The sequence below is a fragment of the Anopheles stephensi genome, unplaced genomic scaffold, assembly GCF_013141755.1.
Source record: "Anopheles stephensi strain Indian unplaced genomic scaffold, UCI_ANSTEP_V1.0 ucontig122, whole genome shotgun sequence".
Lineage (NCBI taxonomy): Eukaryota > Metazoa > Arthropoda > Insecta > Diptera > Culicidae > Anopheles > Anopheles stephensi.
The window spans coordinates 116,293-137,622 of record NW_023405039.1 but is presented as its reverse complement, the minus strand read 5'-3'; the positions used below and the strand labels follow the sequence as shown (position 1 = coordinate 137,622).

Below are 21,330 nucleotides of genomic sequence, written 5' to 3'. Positions count from 1 at the left end.
AGTGATCAACCTTTTGCTCATTAGCCATCAAGCTGTCTAACACACATCACACTTGCTAGGTAGTTAATCATGCTGAAACTGGCTACCGGTGTTGGGTTTGGGCAGACGACATTCAAACATAGTTTGGTGAATGGTAGATCTTTCCTTCCCAAAACAGAAGACTTCTTTCAACAAGCAAGGAACACAAACAGAAACGACTCCAAGCTCCAAGCGTCCAAAGCCATTAAAAAGGCGAATGATTCTAATTAATCGTGTAATGAAATTAATGAACGACCTTCCCGCGCGAACGTTTGCCGGAATGGTGTGAAAGACAATGGCACCAAACGTTAGCACGACTGTGGTAGAAAGCTGCAAACTTTTATGTGCAAAAAACCGGTGCTCATGAGCTTCAAGCTTCTTTCGGCAGTAAAACGCAAAACCCTTATTCTAACTTTGTAGCTTAAGTACGGCTTAAACCACACACACAAAAGAATTACTTGGGAAACTTGGGTGTCTAACCACACCACAAATTCAAATTTTCGGTATGTGGCATAAAAATCTCATCCCAACAAGGCAAAAACAAACACAACGAGCCCTCATTGACCTCATTATGCTTCCTGAGCTCCCCATTTTCTGAGAGAAACAGTTTTACTATCATCTTCACTCTTCCGGTACAGTTCACCTCCGGCCGACCGATGTGTGGGGTCTCCGTTGTGTTGGGTATCTTTTATTCAACATCTTGTACATCCGGTTCCAGCTTCCTAACAAGGGTCATCGGTTTGTTTGGCTTTATGAGGGGGGAGGAGGGGTTATATTTTGTTTACTACCTCAGTTTTTTGTGTTGGATTTGAGCATTGTTATCATTCGCTAGCTCGTTTGTTTACCTATGTTTTGAGGAGCTTTCTTTCCCACCTGAAGCCAACGCGGGTGGCACTCTTCAGGTTTTGCTCAATTAAAACCGGAAGAAATCGTTTTTGCGACGATTTTTATTACAATTAATTTAGATGGCTCACACTCACAAAAAAGGTCTCTCAGAGCGTAACAATTCATTTTGTTTATAATGAACTTTTACTTACCTGCTTTATCGTTTTCCATTTCTATTTGCAGACAATCCTGAATTCGATGCACAAGTACCAGCCTAGATTTCATTTAGTTCGAGCAAACGATATACTGAAGCTACCGTACTCGACGTTTCGTACCTACGTGTTTAAGGAAACCGAATTCATAGCCGTAACTGCATATCAAAATGAAAAAGTAAGTCAAATATTACTATTGTTCGGATAGAATAAGTGCTAACTATTTCGTGTTTGTCCTATTTCTCGCTTTCAGATAACGCAATTGAAGATAGATAATAATCCTTTCGCGAAAGGATTTCGTGATACTGGTGCCGGTAAACGGGAAAAGAAGTAAGTAGTTTTTATACGATATACTATTCTTTATAATAGAATTCTTCGATGATGACGATATTCTTCCGAGCAATTTGTTGAAATTAAAGGGAGGCAAACATCTAAGTGCTTCGTTTCGCGAAAGTATTTTATGCGAGATGGCGCTAATACCCGCACTTAGAAATCGATTTCTGAGTATAAACGCTGGCTTGGCTTTGCTGCAAAATGCAGTCGGATTTTGACACCTTTTCATGCCAAACTCACAGCATTTTTCGCTTACGTCGCAATTGCGCTACCAGTTGCGCTTCATCTGAACCGGCTTTCAAGTATTTTGTCTCTGTGACTTTTGTTAGGTTCCAATCCATTATTTATCTCTAATAGAAGCAACTCTATCCGACAATCTGTAATACTTAATACATAAGTAGAAGCAACACAGTTGGAATACAGACCCATGTTGACTTATTGGATATAAGTTGAAGTTTGGAGCATACTTCAACCGTAGCATACTTCAACAGTTTGTTAAGTTTAAGATATTTCAGAAAACATTAAGCTTTAAGGATCTCAGGTCACAAAAAAGGCTGCCAAACATCCATAACAAATTATCGCGGGATAACAAAGACATGTGCTACGGCTAAAGCTCTTGAATTAGCTACTTTCCATAGCCTTTTTCACAGCTCTAAGCCGGTTATTAGAGTTCAACAACCAGGTTTTATGCCGGTTCGTTCTACGTCCAGTAGCCTTATGTCTTTTGTTTCTTTTATTTTCCGTAACTTTGACGCTGGCGATCTGGAAGATTCCATTTAAACTGATTTTCGGTCAGCTTTCGACAGCGTCTCTCGTGAGCTATTGCTAGGGAAATTGAATAAAATAGGTTTTGGAAAATCCTTTCTGTGCTGGTTGTCTGATTACCTTAAGGGTCGCATTTGCTGTGTAAAAAATTGGCCAACATGTTTCTCGTTGTTTCCCTTGCTCCTCTGGTGTTCCGCAAGGTAGTGTACTTAGTCTCCTCTTGTTTGCTCTGTTTGTTAATGACGTATGTTCTATTTTACCTCCTGATGGCTGTCTCCTGTACGCTGACGACATCACAATATTTCGTACTATCTTTTCCTCTGCTGATTGTCTCCTTCTTCACAATTCTTAACACTATTTTCTGTTGGTGTTCATCAAATTTTATCGTGACCTATGTTCGTGACCTTGAGATTATACTGGATAACAGGTTGAACTTTAAGGAGCATGTCGACAATCTGTTGTTGAAAGCTAACCGTACACCTGGTTTCATTCCTCGTTTATCGGAAAAGTTCAGTGATCCAATTTGTTTGCGCACACTCTATTGCAGCTTGGTACGCTCTCATTTCATTCTCAACCGCATTGAGAGCTTGCAAAAATATTTTACAAGAGTTGCACTCAGACGGATCAATGGTAATGTAAACTCGGAATCGACTTCTTGGGCTAGATTCCTTAAATCTGAGACGCCACACTGCTCAGGCTTGTTTTGTTGGCGCCATGCTTCGTGGGTCTACAGATGCTCCGGATCTGCTTTCCCTTGTCTGTTTATATGCTCCTTCCCGCTCCCTCCGTCCTCGCGATCCTTTATTTTTGTTGAATGTTGAATAAGGGAATTTTTGTTACCTCGAAGTCTCAAAGCTCAAAATGCTTAATCTCTCGACTTGAAGTTTTAAGTGCTATACTTCCATGAGGTAATAAAATTGAGGATATTATGAAACAATCTCAAAAAGTTGTATTTTTGTAAATCGAACGAGCAAAGTCCAACTCTTCTAAACATATTGGAGCTATATGTCAAGTCCACTGGCAATCGATGTTCAGCTTAAATTGAGTTTTACAATTGAATTCTTCCCTGCTAACCAAAGGACTAAACCCTACTAATCCAAACGTTGCCTAGCTCATTTTATATTTATGCACATCAACTCGATAGCGTTCAGGGAATGAAGATGCATTACCACTATCGAATTGGACTTTTAGATCAACACAACAGCAACAACCCTCTTGCTTGATTGTCTCTAACGCTCAGCAACGAGGAAAGATCTCTAAAGAATAGTCAGTCCCCGGCTGGAAGGACACACAAAACGACAACACACAAAGGCTACACATGGCTTGCTAGAGAAGAAAAGCAAGGAATGGAAAATCAATACCGACGAATCGTACGGTTGATTTTGTTTGTACTGACATCCGGCACCGGGGACTCCTGTTTCAACTCCTGCCCATTCACACATTGACATGCGTGCATTGCGTGCGATTGAAAGTTTCACCCCACATCGAACAAAACTGATCTTTTGTTTGTGTTGTGAATTAATCCTCAAACAAAAACCATTACTGGTTTCAAGTGAATGCGGGGACAGTGCACTTTGCGTAAATCACTTATCAGCATCCCGCCAGGAGTCGAATGTGGGGTTTGTGTTTGTTTGTGATTTACTTCTAAAGTTTAGCCAAAGAGTCATTCGGAAGAAACTGGATACCGCGGGCAAAGCGTGTTGATGGGAGCTATACATTCCACCACAAAACCCACAGCACTCGCTTATTTTAACAGCGGGAGTTCACCGCTAATGATGGTCCGCCGGGAAAAGTAAGGATGAAAGATTGTGCCACTTATCCTGAGGGCAAACAGTAGGAATTTGTATCAAATTCCAACTGCCCCTTTTTCTTTTTCCGTTGACGTGCGAGATCAAGCAACGGAAATCAAACGTGCAAGAGTTAAGCAGCAGGACGCAAAAATGTTGCCACAGTCATGCCCCGAGCTCTCTCTCTCGCGGTGACAAGAAATGGATAACTCAAGCCTTAATGGTGACAAATATTTTGACACCCATCGTAATCGTTTTGTGGCCTTCGCGGGGAGGGGGGTGGGATAATCATAGGTTACGAGATTGCCGGCTAAAACCCTTTTTTTCCCCTATGCGGATGTCCTGGTGTGAGTTACACGGTCTTTCACGATGCTAGGAAATCTCACAGGGAAGGGACACTGATCGAAACGTTTCCCACAGATGATTGATGATGTATTTATTTCGCGACTCTAGTTGATTGTAATGGTATCAGTACATGGGATTGATTCTTAAAGTCAGAGATATTTGAAGATTTATAGAGCAAAAGTATTGTGCTCGTACTTGACTTCTTCCAATTCACTCCCCAGAACAGCTCAGCACGAAACCCAGCTGGTCTTCCTCGCTTTTTTGCGCCTCAACCACAGCAAAAATTTGTCATTTCAACTGATGCATTACATCATTTACTGCTCTATTGTTAGATGGTTTGTTGTTCACGCCACGTTCAATCGTACGACATTAGACAGCTGTGCGCGACTAACCGTGTGTCTGTCTTTTTTTTGTCATCTCCACGTGTAAATCCCAAACCCCCGCGTGACATGACTTCCGAATCCAAATCCCGTACCAGCACAACACATCACACAGATGGTGACATGTTTTGCACGTTTTATACCACCCGTACCGAACGACCAGCCCTAGGCTTCCCGTCTCTCTAAACTCCGGAAGTTGATTGTGGGAGTAAATCGAATAAAGTCCACCGGATGCACCGGGCTGTGCGTGGGGTTTGGTCGCAAATTCAATTGATGTTTTGTGTAATTTAATTAAAATTGTCCGGAAGGCAGCAATTTTCCGCGTGCCCCCCGCACACAAGACGGCTGGATGGTGGACGCTGCGGGATGCCGTTTCTTTATTGCTCGTGCCTTGGAGCCGACCACACGATGTGCCGGGTGACGTTAGGAGATGTCTCAATTTTGGTGTTCGTTCTCTTGCAGTTCAGAAGTCGTTCAAAACTGTTTTACACACTCAAAGTTTTTGGACAAAATCCTTCAAGAATTCCAGGACTCGTTTTTCTGGAAGCACTTGAAGCAATCTATCTGTCTTGACGGGGTTGATTGATCTGTAAACAAGTGGTTCCAGCATGTGAGATCTCCACCACACGTTGTCTAGGACATTAATTAACCTGCCCGGCAAAGTGTGCTTGATTCGGCCCGGATGGAATCGTACGAGATTAGGAGAAACCCCGAACCCGAACGCAACGAACCGTGACCTCTGAACAATCTGCTCTTCTCAAGAGGGTCAAAGAAACGTCCACGAAAAAAAGGGACCGACCGTAACACCACCGAATGGACCGAATGGACGATGAAACGTTTCGATATCAATTATCCGATCCCTTTCTAATCCTATTTGTATCGGTGCTCTTTTGGCGTGTCGATAAGGGAAAACGGATGTATTTGGCTTACGGCAGCCGTTGACCATTGACCGAAAATCGCCCACAAGGATGAAAGGGATGCGCTGAAGAACGGCAGCAGAACGCAATCAATTCCCGGCATCATCAGCAGCAGGAGCAAAACCCAACATTAGGACATTCCTAATCGCTGCTCGATCGTCTTTTAACGTAATCCTTCTTACACGCCGTTTCCTCTTGTTGAACAAGACAATCTTACACGGTGAAAAACGGGACGCATCACATGAGGAAGGTTTGAAGTAGGGAAGGGGAAACGGGAATCGAATTACAACGATGAAGCGAATCGATCCGGTTGGCGAATGGGGCGAACCCGTTTCGGTTGATTTCTTCGGTCCCGTTTCCTCTGATTGCTGCTGGTCGTGTCCGGCCGGAAGGATCAGGCCACATTTGCAATTTTTTGTGCACCGACGCGTGCTCCCGAGGGAGTGCTTTCGGGGATGCTTTTTAATACGGGGGTTTCTTTCACCGGAACTAAAACTGGTGGTTTTCGTTTCGGTCGTTCGGAAGATAAGGATAACGTTTTATCACAACGTTTTAATTTTTTATTAAAAAGGAAGCAAAGTAAATAGAGAAGACTTCCGGGTGATTGCATATTATATTGGAGAGTAGTTATCGATTGGGGCGGTCTTCACACGGCTGAACCGGGGTTCAAATCCCATCTAGACCGCCTTCTCCCCGTACGTAAGGCTGACTACTTTACTACAGGTAAAATCAAGTCACAGAAAGCCACGAATGGCAGGCCAAGACCTCTTGAGGTTGTGGTTGCCAAGGAAAAGAAGAAGATGTTAAACTAGGATGCGCCAGATTAGTGACAACACTTTTGGCAGGATCTGCGTGAAGAACCCGATTATGCTGTGAGTTGGAACAGTGATGGTGGTGAACTGATAATTCGAGGAGCTTTCTTATTTCAACTACAGCTTCCTTTGACATGAATCTTACAGAGGCTGAAGTCAGAGAGTGTCTGAATGTTAGAAATTGTCTTACTGGACCATGGCATGTCTCGTCAGCGCCCAGGCTTAAGTATGATTTTCACACAAAACTTTAATGGATTTTGAATGGCTGCAAGTCTCTCACAGTTACAAAGGCTCTAATCTATCCAATAAGATAGCATCAAGAAGCTGTGGTATCGTTCTTATGGATACGATTGAGCAGTATGCTCTTAAAAAAGTTAAATTTTAAAAAAGAGTGCTTCACAGGCATGGTAAATGCTAATAATTAAAATGATTTATTTTGATTTTTTTTTTGTTAAAGTTTAGTGAAAGATCAGGTGCTTGTATTGTAGTATTCATGATGCCTGCTAAAGCATCAAATAAAATACTCCCCTTTCCCTCTTTCAGACTGCTTTCTTAAGCCGCTTCCTTCCAAACAGTCCGCCGGTCTTCCATGCCTTCAATTTATTCTCGCGAATTTTCTCCTTCATCGCCTTTCCCAATCTTATCCCATTTGCACCTCAAAGGGCAACACATATTGCATCGGGCTAGATAGATTTGCTAGCAGCGCACAACCAAACCAACCAACCAAGAAACCAATTCACCATGAAACCAAACCGGCCCCCGAAATGAGAATGTAACATGCCAATTTTCCTTCCACCACAAATTGACTTACAGGGTCGGCTCGAGGAAGGGGGGGGATAGAAAATTGCACCGTATAAAAATTACCGTTCCTTGGCCTGTCTGCAGAAAAAAAAGCGAAACACACACACCTCAAGAATGCATAAATACATATAAATAAAGATTAGCCACCGGGCCAGGTTTTCCCGAAAAGCCGCACACACATGTGTTATGGTACGGCTGGGTGTTGAATACAATTTCATCCACTGGCGGGTAAGTGTGTGGAAAGGGGAAAAGTAATTCCAGTGCAAAAAAATCGCGTCGGTGCTAGCGATTTTTTTTTTCTTTAGTGAAAGCCTTCCACGCGAAGGGAAAACGGTCGGTTGTAATGTGAAAATTACAAGGCAGCCCGTCGGTCGCGTAGAACATCACACAACGTCACATTAAGGTCGCCCCGTATGCCGCAGGATACACAGGAAGAAAACAGAATTTCTCTCGTCCCCTTTTGGAAAATTGGCCTCGTCCTAGTCCAGTGTGCCACAGACAGGGGAAAACATAGCAAGACCTTACGGGGTGCTAATTTTGCACCTTTGAAGTACGGTTAGGGGGTTGCCATTTCTCGTCCTGCTAGCAATTCACACCCAACAAAAAAAAAACCTTAATTTTTCCATTCTGCAATTGTTTAAATTTTACTATAAAAATATGTTTATAGCAAAACGACTTTACCGACCTATAATGGGACACTGTTTGTACCATCGTTACGTGAGTGCTTTAATGTCACCCAATTAACGGAAGAAAAATTACTCTATTAAACGATGGCTTCGAGCGAGCGACGCATTCGGTCCTGACCGCAGCATAAAGTCATCAACATGCAGGAAACCACATGCAGGATGAAATAGTTCAGCAAATGGGCTGGATGCACAGGAATGGAACGCGAAAAAACAGCTCTAGATGGACAGCAAAATGACCTACCATGCCGACCGCCGAAGGGCAACCATCGACTGAATGACTTGACTTGACTACCACGGTCAAGTATTGAACCTGATGCAGCAGATGCCTGCGATACGTCCGAGGCAGACGCACAGCCAAGCGATGCAATTAAAAAGCTTTTAGTAGTAGTAGTAGTGGTAGTAGTAGTCGGATGCCACATGACTGCTTAACTCCCGATGCCACTTAGCCAGCCAAACCGGGCCAGGTTGTTTTTCTTTTCTGTTTGTTTGTTTTATTTTAATGTCACCGAAGAGGGCTTTCCTTTTTTTCCCCCCCCATGTGTCCAGGGTGCAATGTAATGAGGCTCAATATGACATAATTTCATTACAGCGCAGCGGTGACTGATGCTTCCACCCCCCGCGGGTGGAATGATGTTGTTATTAGCTGTTGTAAAAACATACCAAAACCAGCAAACGGGAGAAACGTCCAAGGAAGCTCGAGTAAAAAAGCGGGCCAAATCGTTTAATCGACGTTCGTTTACTGTAAGCGATTTTTAACAACATGCTTATTTGCTTGCTTCATCTTTAATCGAGCAGGCGATGATTGCGCCACGATCGTTTCGTAGTGACAAGTGTGCGAGAGCATGTGTTTGCACATCGTAAAACTATTTCGCCGTCGGTAGGCAAGATTTCTTCTTGCGCTGGCTTCCGAGTCCGAGCACGAGCACATTTGATCGCTCGTTCGCCTAAAAGGACCTGTCGAGGAAGAAAAAATGTCGATCTAATCGATTTTGAATTGTTCCACTCCACTCGAGAAAGCATGATGAAGCTTATTTTCGCGCTGAAGTCATTTTGATTCGTCTTGCTCCTTCAAGCTACTCTCATGCATGCGAACTTTCGATGCGAACCACCACGGTGAAAGATTTTGACAAAAGACTTCCTGTGTCTAAAGACACGTGTCACGATGGCTAATACCGGTCGGTGGGACGGTTGAAGTGATATTTGTCAATTATCGTAATAGTTTTTCTCAGTATCACTTTCGAACCCGCACCCTCTCCGCTCGCTCTCTGCGCAGGATAAGCACCTCCTTGAGTTCCGGAGCAGAGGGACAGTAAAAAGAGGGACAACCTTTTTTCGCAAAAATTGATAGTGCACACACGCCAGTCGCGGAACAGTTCAATTGAGCTGTAACGGACGGGTCGGAAACCGCTTGCTGTAGAGCGCACAGCCCCGGACGGTTGACTGGTACGGGACGTGTGTGTTGACAATCGGGAAGATTTATGGCCACCGTTTTTTCCTTTCCCCAGGCACCGAAACTGGTTAGCTTAATGTACGCGGCACTGGCAACAACAGTTTAGCTGCAAATGAACAAATACCATCCCGGTGCAATGGATGTACGGCAATTAAGGGTGCAATTGCCGTAATGCCGAAGGATGGTTTGGTTTTCGGAGGCGAAAAACGAAGGTGATTTTATGGCCGTTGATAGTGGTGAGGGGATGAGTTGGACTGGATTAAAAGATATGCTTGTGAGTGTGATTTATGTTCGGGAGAGGAACAAAAAAAAGTAAGACTGGATGTTATTATTTTTATCACTTTCGCTGGTAATTAAGGATCTTATTGGAGAGATAAGATGCATTGAAACAACTCAATGTTGAGTGAGTATATCTGTTTGCTTCTTTAATTAAACAACAGATGGGTCAAGAAAGTTTCGAAGTTTTGAATATAGAAATATTTGAAGAATATGATGATTTGATCTTCATTTTGACAGTAAACGGCTATGGTTTGACGTTGAAAATTGAGCTAGTTTTTAGCCTTCGATCAAGAGGGATTTATCGATATCTTGGAGAGTTTCAGACTTTTTTGATGAAAGCTTCAGGAATGATGAAGGATGATGCTTGAGAAATGAAACATCACATGATCTTTGAGCCTATGACCAAAAGGAAGTTGAGATTCTTTGCTTAAAAAATAAACTTCTGTGGAAAATTAATATGGAAAATAATAAATTTGTGTGGAAAATTAATACATTTTCTTGAAGGTTTCGTTCAAAGAACCCCAATATTTCAGATCTTGTCCATTGGCGGATCAATATCTTTGGAAGCTCCGAGTGAAATTCAGTTGAATCCCTCCAATTGCAATTTATTAGTGAATACTACCGATAGGATTTTCCTCGTCGACGAGGCCCCGATAGGTTGCTCTTTCAGCTCTTAGGTTGATCCACTACTGGTCTTGTCAGAACTTCCTTCTTTTTATTAATCACTACAACCTCGAAAGGACTCGGTCTGCCATTTCTAGCTTTCTGTGACTTGGTTTTTTACCCAAAGCAATTCAGTCAGTCTTGTGTACGGAGAGGCGATCCGGAAAGGAGTTGGTCCTAGATCTTGCCGTGTGAAGGATCACTCCTGTCAGAATTTCACTTTATGTAATATTTTCAAATCTCGTTCTACATCATAAAAGGTAAATTCACCAAAAAACGTTTTTTTCCCAACTTTTGCTTTCTATTTGATTTTTATTTTCCAACAATCAAAAGAATATATTGATTTCCAACTATTCTTCAATATTAGTTAATATGCCAAAATCAACAAAATTGTAGCTGATTTATAGCATCAGCTATTAATCTTGCCAAAATCCTTGGTGAAATTTTCCCAAAATTTGTGAAGAAATAAGAGGGCTTCAACGTATCCTACCTTACATGTAACCGTTCTGGTAGTCTAGCACTAAATAACGCCTAACATAACCTCACAATAGAAACATGTTGCCTCATTTCCTTTGCTCATTGTAACAAGCCAAAACTCTCCGCCCGGTACTATCAGCCCTCTGCTAACCCTTAGAAACAGCAGAGTTGTTCCTTCAACAAAACACATACAGCCGGACGAGTTTTCTTTCAAAAATTTTCACCAACTCATGCGGATGTTCCGTGCAATATAGATGGCAAAAAACAACGCCAGTGGTTTGCAGATCATTGAATTTTCATCACCCTGGTACTGGTAGAAGAAAACTCTGCTCAGTTAAAAAATAAGGCGAAAACCCCACCACCTAAAAACGTCAGATCATCGGTGTCGTGGAAAAACCGGGAGTGGTCGCTCACATCCCCGTGCCGGCGTATCCGTGATCTGGCGCTCCGTAAAATAAACCCCGGGCTCATGTAGTATGCAAATTGGTGGCAAATTAAACCACACCCAGTGTATAAGCTTTTTACACATCATCGTGATAACGACCGACCGTCGGAGACCGGTGTCGGCTGCGACCCAGGCGAGCCCTGCCGGAGTCAATGGCTCCTAGGTTTCTGCTTCGTCTTTCGGGTGCTGTTTTCAGCCATTCCCTCTCTCTCTCTCTCTCGCTCTCCCTCGTCATACTAGGGAAAATTGTCTAGCATGCACATGCAGATGCATCCAGATGCGAAATGCAACCCCATGCCGAGCACCGAAAACTGGAAAGGTTATGTTTACTTTCCGGATCGTGTGGAGTGTTCGCCCCTGTGTTGTTGGTACACTGTCCGCGTTTCCCTTACAAGGTCTGATTTATGCACCAAGTTCGAAAGATTGGCACACCGTGGTTCCGTACCATGGCGGTTACTAGCTACAATATGCTGGCGATAGTTGCCGGATAGTGCGCTGCTTGATTGGAGAAGTTTTCGTACGGTCAACAGTAACGGTTGAAGCGATCCTGGTCCAGTGGTAGTACATGGACCTCGCCGCCAATGAACCCACCCCCCTTCGCATCCCCTCCCACGTGGGGGCGGATGTTACTTCATTTGGGAGGCGGAAATTTGGTGCACCACCGGAAAGACCACCGATGTTCGTGTGAGGTACGTTTTTGGCTTCTTTTTTCACCCACCCCCCCATCTCGGCTGTTCCACATCCTGGAACACCAGCGTTGGTAGAAAATCGCCATAAATTTGCAACAAACCCGGCCCTCCAAAGCCACAGCCAGCGCGGAGCTGAAACGGGAGGGTGTCTACCAATTTTCTACAAGGTACCGCCGGTCGGCCGTTGTTTTGGGGGGCACAACAACGGACCGGAGCCGTGACATCGACCGGCCGGTAGTACCGGCACCGGCCAACTTCCGGCCGGTGGGCGTTGGAAGCGTTGATTCGTGGGTGTAAAATTTATACCCTGCTCTAATTCAATCCATTAGCCATCCGGGCGGACAGTTAAGCACGAAACCGCGAACCCCGAACAATGTATCATTCCGGTGGACTTGGGGATGTGTTCGCCGGGGATGACCTCGTTCGGGAAGGGGTGTGTGTGTGCTTAATTTAGTGAGAAATTGGCCACCAACGGGCCAACCACTGTAGGATTTGGTTTGGAGGTTTCCCAACCAAGGAGGAAGGCTGACGGGGGAAAGCTGATTTGAATATGTTTCAATCTTTGGCTCTAATTAAGGTGGCTATAGGCTGGCCGATGGAGGTTTGCCACTGATAAATGTGAGGTAGGTGTATGTATGATGCTGTGTGTGTGAGTGTGTTTGGATGATTGGGAATGGGAATGGAATTGAATTTCTAGCGTTGTTTCGTGGACAAAACTTCATTTAACGATCAGAATCATTACTTCTAGTAGAAAATCGGTTCGTAATAATTTGTTGCAAATGGATATTATATGGATGTGGATATAATGGATATAATATTTATTAAGTATATTCTACAGCGATAGTCGTTATTATAAGGTTATCTTTGAACAATTGATTATTCAATTGAGTTTGAAACACAACTTCTGCTACCTAATATTATTAAATGAGCTTTGCGATTTTGGAACAATGTTGTAAAAACCTATCTTCCGTTTCAGAAAGTGTTTAAAAAAATATTTATTTTATTTTTCCTATTGTTGATATGTACAACTGGCAATTATTATGGGCTTACCAACGTCAATAATTTATAATTTAAAAAATGTAAGTCAGTCATAAAAAATTCTAGGATTGATCACATAAAAATTACAGCCATAAATCGGAAAAAATAAGTCATATTCCCAATTACAAGAAGGATTGGCATTGGTTGATGTTGGAAATTATAAAAATAAAATCAAAACAATGTTCAAAAAGCCTAAAAGGATTCAAACAAAACAAAGCCATGCATTGCGCCAAAGAATTTACAATAATTTGTGCAGAAACTGCAATTGACTATAATCATCAATTTGAAATATCTCAAATAGAATATTTTGCATTTTTTAAGTTTTATATGAAGCAAGTGAAAGATCGATATAAAAGATTGATAATAAAAATTAGGATAGGATATCTAAAAGGCTTATCTCAGACATCATTAATGGGTAATAAAATATGAACCTTAATACAGGGTTTTTCAGTTGATAAGGCAATAGCATCAATTTTTATCGCAGACTTCTTAGATGAAATGGCAAACAAAGCTAGTTGATATGGAAACGGCTTCGTATGCCAGGGAAATCAAATACCTTTTATTTTAATGTCCTCAGATGATATTCTCATAGTAGCCGTTGATATTGTACACGTCCTTTTAGCGCTCTGGTTAGTGCGTGCAATATCAACGGCTACTATGATAATATCATCTGTGGACATCACAATAAAAGGTATTTGGTTTCCCTGTAATCTGAAGCAGTTTCCATGTCAACTAGCTTTGTTTGCAATTCCATCTAAGGAGCCTGCCATAAAAATGTATGCTATTGCCTTATCAACTGAAAAACCCTGTAAAAATAAACCCAATCGTTGTTAGCTATCTAATTTGCAATTGAAAATGTGCACTCTTAAAATTCCTGTGACTTTTTGCTATTATTTTTCCGAAGATTTTCTTATATTGAAAATTTCGGGCAAGTTTTGTTTAAGTCCTTTAATTTTTTAAAAATAAATATGCTCAAATATTTAAAAAAAACTAAAATTATCCTTTAAAACTGACCTCATCCGGATAACCATCACTGTAGATTTGCTCAGTTTGAATAGTTTTCAAATTTTTAGCCTAGATCACCTTTCTTTGCTACGTACGTTGCAACCATATCAACTAAACCGCAAAGCAAACCCCGGACACTATTGATTAGCGATGGCGTTAACCCTTTTTTCCACCTTTCACTTGGCACCAGTCGATCATAAAACGCATAGCGCCCAAACGCCATAACCAGTCAGCCATTACGTGAAGTGTTGAGCTCTAACCTATAAGAATATATAACTCCCCGAAGGAGAAAAACCCCGTTCTTATTCTTCTAGCCATAAAAATATGACCAGGAAGGAAAACAAAAGGCTAAAGAAAGGAAGGAAAACAGCCACTTCTCGTGATGCAAATTCGGTCCCACAGCACGGCGGAAGGAACGCACCAACGCTCGATTGCATTGCCGCACCTAGCGTGTGGAAGTGGAGACCCGAAAAAAAACTAAACCGCTGCCGTTTAACCCTTTTCGTTCCATCACTGTCACGCACGGATGCGTGTGATTTTCGTTACTTTATGGAAGGTGAGCTCGTAAAACGGTGGTGTTTACATCCATCCGTTTAAGCGGCGGGAATGTGTTTCGCCCCATTCTATTCTGACCCCGCGGGCTGCTTTCGTGTGTTGACAACTGGGCCTGGGCTGGAGATAAATTATGGGCGGCAGTTAACAGTTGGTTGTGCGTGAAGTTCGGGACCCCATTTTCCACCTGATGGTTTGATTTCGATCATCGGCACGAACTGATCCCAGGACCGCACATTTATATTTATGTATCCTTTTCGAGGCTAGAGAAGGTAAGCAAAACAAAGGGTTTTCCGAAAGAGTTAGGGTTTCCCAGGGGAAAACAAACAAACCCCATGGTGGAGCACCATGTCACACGCACAGTTAGCGGGTGCGTGCCAGTTTGATGGTGTGATTATTTATTCAACTCTACGCAGACGATCCTTTCGCAGCTTGCCAAAAAAAAACAACGACCAAACGGCCGAGCATTTAGTGAGTGACAAAACACACGACCACGCGAGCCAAACACACAAAAAAAAGATTTATAGCCCCACCGGTGTGGCACAAATCGGATCTAACACCACAGCGGAAAGACACAACCGACAAATGACCGATAGCAGCGCCGACTCCTAGCGCTAAGGGTTGTTCTTCTGCCAATAAAAGCAAACCACAACCGACCCGGTACGATAACTGCCGAGGTGATGAAAAAGACACCAGCCAACCATCCAGGCAGGCCGGACCGACCGAGCAGGCGAGCAATTGATTCGAGTTTCCGGTCGCGTGACGTTACCATTTATCATCCGTACGTGGCGTACCAACCGACCGATTCACTATCGATCCGTTCGCGAAGTTTTTTTTTCCCCCAAGTAGGACGAGGACTTCCGGTTGCCTACGGATGCCTAGCATTTCTGCAACGTCACGGCTAGAGGCAGCTTGTGGTGCAAAAAAAAATCTCCCAATCCAACTCCTTTGCAGACTCCACGCTGCAGAACGAAACGATTATACCGTCATCACCCCGAGGGGTCTTGTGTGGTGCTGAATGCAGCGAGATGAATTGCTACGCTACTGCAGCTACTCTCGCGCACATATTCAAATTGCACCCTTGGTTTGTTCGATTGTTATTGTTTTTTTCTGGGCCTTTCCTCTTCTTTTGCGCAGTGAAATGATCCCGTAGTTTCGGTTCTGTTTTTTTTTTTGCGCAACCCCTTTTTTACTCGGTTCTCCTGGGTGATGTTTTCGGCGCTGATATCCTGGAAGGCTGCATGAGGTTGTAGTTTTTTGCTTTCCTTCTCCGCTCGATCCGGTTCTGTCGACATTGTTCCGTCACCGCCGGACATTCTCTTGTTCATCGGGATACAAATTGGCACCCTTCACGGGGTGAAGTGTTTGAGATCGCCCGAAGCGTGTTTTCGCTTCTCACAAAGGCACCGACCAGGGCAGCCTCTAACGCCGCTACCGTGACGGCGTTTATTTGCGACCTTTTTGCGCTTTACAATGAGTGAGCGATTAACCTAAGTGTTTGAACCGGTCATAAATGTCATCGGGTTTGATTTAATGTACTGCGAAGTGGATGTGTGTGTGTTTTTAAGGCCAGAAAGGGCATGGGATGGGCGCTAGATACTGCTATAAAAATAATAGTCTTGCAGCGTTCTGTTTTGGGGAAGAAGCGGCTGACAAGAATGACAATTGCTATCTGTCAAACGGTTGAGTATTAGTACCCCAATTGTTGTTGACACTCATCCCGATTGAGTAAATAGATCTTGTTGACAGTTCTATGAGGAGTATACTTAGAGGAATATCAAAGGCGAGTTACTGCAAGTCATATACTTCGATATGTTTCCAAAGGTTAACGAGGTCTGTCCAAAAACGTCAGGAGCTCTGCTGATGAATTGGTCTCCAACTTGATGTAGCTCTCTCAAGAACTTGTTCCTTAGCTATCGACGAAAGGATTCTTCCATGATCATATTTTACAAAATTGTTTAACTATGAGAATATCGTCATCATCGTCATACCACAAACCTCCATCAAATGCCACTACAATTTGTTTACTCGTTCTACAATAATTCTAATTAGCGAACCCCCGACCGGCCCTTCGCTAACCAGTACGGGTTTCAGTTGTTCTGCTTTCAGGCAGTCGTTGATGGGACAGCGAAGCTCGGACGGTGACAAGCTCAGTCCGAGCTCCGTCAGCTCGTCGCGCGGTCCAGCTGGTTTGGACCACCGAACGAATAGCATATCAGCGCTGGACGACGACGACAAGCTGCTGGACGTGGTGGGACCACCGCAGAGTCCGCTACTCTCGCTCAGCCAACAGATGCATCATCACGCGTCAGGTTAGTATCTCTGCTAGCAAAATCCTTCTGAAGACTCAAAACCTTAAGTTGCTCTTTGAAAGAGTCTTCAATAAATTCGCTCCAGGAATTCTTAATAATTCTCGATCTTCTTTTAACTCTCTCTCTCTCTCTCTCTCTCTCTGTCTCTCCTTCTTGTGTTTGACTCTAGCAGGTTGGTTCAACTTCGAGGACGTGCAGCGAGCGGAGGAAGCGATGCGACGGCGCCTCCAGTCGGACGAGAACGAACGGGACGGCAGCGACTCGAACTGCTCGGACAGCGTGTCAGGAAGCACAGGTGCCTTTCGTCCGACCTCGGGCAGCCCGAAGGAATCGTCCAGCAGTGCCGGTACGTCCTACCCCTCGCCCAACATCTCCGTCGGTCCGCCGATCCATCCGCCGCCCCACCTGCTGCCCTATCTCTACCCGCACGGGCTCTACCCACCGCCCCACCTGTCCCTGCTGCACAATCCGGCCGCCGCCGCTGCCATGAACCCGAGCCTGCTGTTCAACGCGCAGCTCGCCCTTGCCGCCCAACATCCGGCCTTCTTCGGGCATTACTCGGGCCATTCGCCCACCTCGCCACTGCACGGTCTCAAGGGCCATCGCTTTTCGCCGTACAGCTTACCATCCGGGCTAGGGTCGGCGTTTGACGCCGTTACGCCCGGCTCGAACTCGGCCGGTGCCCGCAGCCTCAGCAGCAGTCCGCATCCGCGCGCTGCCTCGAACTCACCCCCAACCCGGCCCATCTCCGTCTCACCAACGCCCACCCAACATCCGACCTCGCCGACGACGGCGGACGCGAATGCTGCCGCCAACATGCCACCGAACAGCAGCATAGCCCCGCCACCTCCACCACCTTCGCAACCTTCCGCACCGACCGCACCCCCGGCCGCTTCCATCATGTCACCAGCATCGGGAGCACCACCACCACCAACCGTACCCTCGCTAGGACCTCCGCCACCATCCGCCAACTCACCGTCGGAGCTGAAAAGCATCGAAAAGATGGTGAACGGGTTGGAGGTGAAGCACAACATCAACGGCAGCACGGTGACGGTTGACGCGAACGGCGCGAAAGGCCATCATCCTTCCCATCCCGGGCACGATCAGTGACGTATGGTGAGTGGCGAGTATCATCATCCCGGTTCGTACGATCGCAGCATACCGGTGGATGTCGTTGGTGGTGGTGGTGGTGGCGGTCCCGGACCGAACCTCGACCAGGGCATGTGACAGTTAGCGATCGGTCCGGGCGACGCACTCCACTACGGGATGTCGTAGGACTGCGTTAGCACACCGGGACCTTTCGTTGTACATAGAGCAGAAGTATTTTAGTAGACACTTTTTACATAGCTCCGTGTCGCTTTTACATTAAAACATCGTCTTGTTTTCATTGCTCGGTGGTTTTCTTTACGGGAGGGCGTTCTGTGTTATAAGCGAGCCGTGAAGCGAACGCGTTTGTGTCCACCAACTTACCAAAGAACATCTGCTGCTATAAAAATGCGGTGTGAGCACTGAACAACTCTCCCGGGGGGGAAGGAAATATGTAAGTCGTTTTGATAAAATCGTTCCTTTTCTGATTTTTTCCGGTGCAAGCTCGAACTTTCAAATCCATTTTCCATCAACAAAACACAGACCGCCACACGTTTTCTTCGATTGAGTAGATTGATAAGGCATACTCACCAATACACAAACAAAAACACAGACCCACACCAATACTGCTCACCATCACCGCCAACTATGATCCATAATAGTCATTGCAAATTTTAACAATAAACACAGTTAGCCTGCTTCTCGCCCTGGGAGCAACCATCCTCTCTGCTTGTGTGAATTGAACACGCCCGAAGTAACTAGTATAAACGCTAGGCGAGTATGAACGAAATGAACGGATGAACCACACACAGTTGCGCCACTCACACAGCATACGCTGCAATGGATAGTGTAATCAATTTTTGGGGGACAAAAAGCAAATCCCAAAAGGGTAAAACAGTTTTGTAAATTATGTAAATAGTAAAGAAGAAAGGAGAAGCGAGCCCTATATAATTAGCTTATCGAAAAGTGAAAACAAAAAAATAAAAACACAGAAAATTAAAACACTCAAAACACATCGCAAATGTGAAAATTGTAACCGAAAGGATCAATGAAAGGTAAACATCATTTTGATCGACTAAATCCAACAAACAAGATAAGCAGACAAAGGAAAGCAATAAAAAAATGTTCACGAATGATTATGTAGAAATTTTTTATTCTATCTTCATTTTTAATCGACTTTTATCTTCTATTACTTCGACTCCGTTGTGTGTGGCTTACAGGCGAGCCGCACAAGTCAAGGAGTCAAATTATTTAATTTTTCGGTTTAAAAACTACACCTCACCACAAACACTCAAAGTGTATAAAGAACAAAACAAAAAAAAAGTTTGCAAGCTATTCACTAACTTTAGGAATCGTTAGCAGAGCAAAAATTCGGTGTGTAATTATTTATTTCCCTATCCCTTTGGTTCGCTTTCCTTTCGTACTGGCCAACATTGCTCGAAACTGTTCCTCGCCCGCTCGCCCGAAACAAATCAGTTAGAAGTTTAAGTTTTTTTTTAACGGGATTAAGATAAAAGATTAATAAAATAATGTTTGTACCATACGTTTTCGTTCGTCTTTTGTTAATTGTTGTCCTCTGGAAGCTCGGAAGCAAGCAGGTAGATTTGTTTAACTTGAAACCGGCTGGAGGTTCGTAACGCCTCACACCATCTTACCATAGTGAAGCTCTGCCCACGGTACGGCTGATGTGACAGTAACGTTGGCTGATATGTGTGATAATTTATTGATTTATGAGATACCTTCCTTGATTGAATCAATACAGATGTGCTCATCCTTAGTTTTTTTCTAACCGACGCTCCTCTCGTGAGCGCGACACTGCAAGAGCAAGTGTCAAGAATAGCAAGAAAAACGAAAGCAGAGCTTAGTAGAAATGTATCAAGTAGATTTATTACCCGCTAGCCACATTATCGTTTAGTTTGTCCGTAGGTTTGTGTTGGGAAATTTTGTTTGTTTAATGTAAAGAAGCAAACCACATAACCCATTGGTTCCTAAGAAAAGGAAATGGCCGAACGGGACGAGGCAGGTGCTGATAGGGGAAGCAAGGGAGAGAGAGGCGATGTAAATAGATTCGTTGTCTAAACGAATGCAAACGTCACAAAAAACTCACAAAACACACATACACAAACACAGTTCATTCTGCTACAACTGTATTTTTACTTTAACTTGTCGCAATAACACAACATTAGGGCATGGCTTTAATGGTATTAACGAGTGGGAAACATGCCCAACAGGATGAAGGAAACCCCTGCCTAGCGTCGATAATGAAAGGTGAAAAAAGAGAGTTTAATTTAAAACGAAACCCACGTACGGAAATTGCAGAACGATCGAAAGAACGCTGCTCTGCCTGACCCGTGCTGTAAAAAATAAAAACACGAAACACGAAAAAGGGAAAACTCAAACAAAAAAACAATGAAACATTTAAAATACGCATTTAGTGGAATTCTTTACTTACTGCGCTAAGTACTAACTAACCTGCCCAGTGAACGGTTATTACATTTGAGATATAGTTTGTAACGCGCGAACAAAGCAAACGTTAAAATGGGAGAGAAAGGAAAAAAATACAAAAATTAAAGAAAAAAGAAGCAGCAAACCAGTAGTCAGGACAAGCAGGTGTGTGAAAAATGTGCAAAAACAAAACACACACACACGAGAAAGTAGGAAGAAGAACAACAAAAACAAAACCTTAGACTATTTTTGTAAGTCGTAAAAGAGCAATAATTGACGGAAGAAGTTAGTCGTGGAACGTGGAAGGTTAAATATAATGAAGCTACAAAACGTCAAAATAGAAGACAGAAGAAAAAACAGAAACAACACACAAAAAGAAAAGAAACACAACACAAAAACACAAAAACTATTTTAAGAAATAAAAATTCAAAATATTACAAAATAGAAAAAACAGAAAACCTTAAGAAAAAGTGGTTTTATTTGTTTGAATTTCTAAGATGCACCAAATTTGGAAACATTCGAAATGGTATCATGAGTGAACTTTTCAGTTGTTTTGTCTCCTTGAGGATCGGCAATCGCATGATGCGTCGAGTGCATACGTCGAACAAGATGCCACCCGATCCTAATAAATCATTCACGCTTTTCACTGCCACTACAGCTAGAGCGAGGTGTACAGACAAATTTAATGGAGATCACCTTCGTGCTTCCTATTTCTCTACATTAGCAAGTCATCAGCATTCAGCTCGGCGACAGTCGATCGTGATTACCTCGAGAGTCGATTATTCTCTGTGCTGTGCTCTGTGGCGAGGCACAGCACCAGCATTGATGGGGCGCTGTACATTTGCGTACGCTCGTTAGTGGTGAATTATTACATTCCTGTCCCGCTCCCATTGTGCCTAGATAATGGTATAACGCATGCAAATGACTTTTGCAGGGGTGTTCAGATGATATCGCAAAACCCACCTTACCAATTATCACAATTGCATGTGAATGAAGATGATTAGCGGT

General features: G+C 43.7%; 1 protein-coding gene across 1 annotated transcript; it reads left to right on the top strand.

The window, feature by feature from the left end:
* Positions 1-1,062: 1,062 nt before the first annotated feature.
* On the top strand, positions 1,063-20,436 carry LOC118515257 (optomotor-blind protein-like). The gene is made up of 4 exons (XM_036061941.1): positions 1,063-1,233; positions 1,309-1,385; positions 16,562-16,791; positions 16,961-20,436. The coding sequence occupies exons 1-4, from the start codon at positions 1,102-1,104 to the stop codon at positions 17,899-17,901; spliced, it is 1,380 nt and encodes a 459-aa protein (XP_035917834.1). The 5' UTR covers positions 1,063-1,101; the 3' UTR covers positions 17,902-20,436.
* Positions 20,437-21,330: the final 894 nt, after the last annotated feature.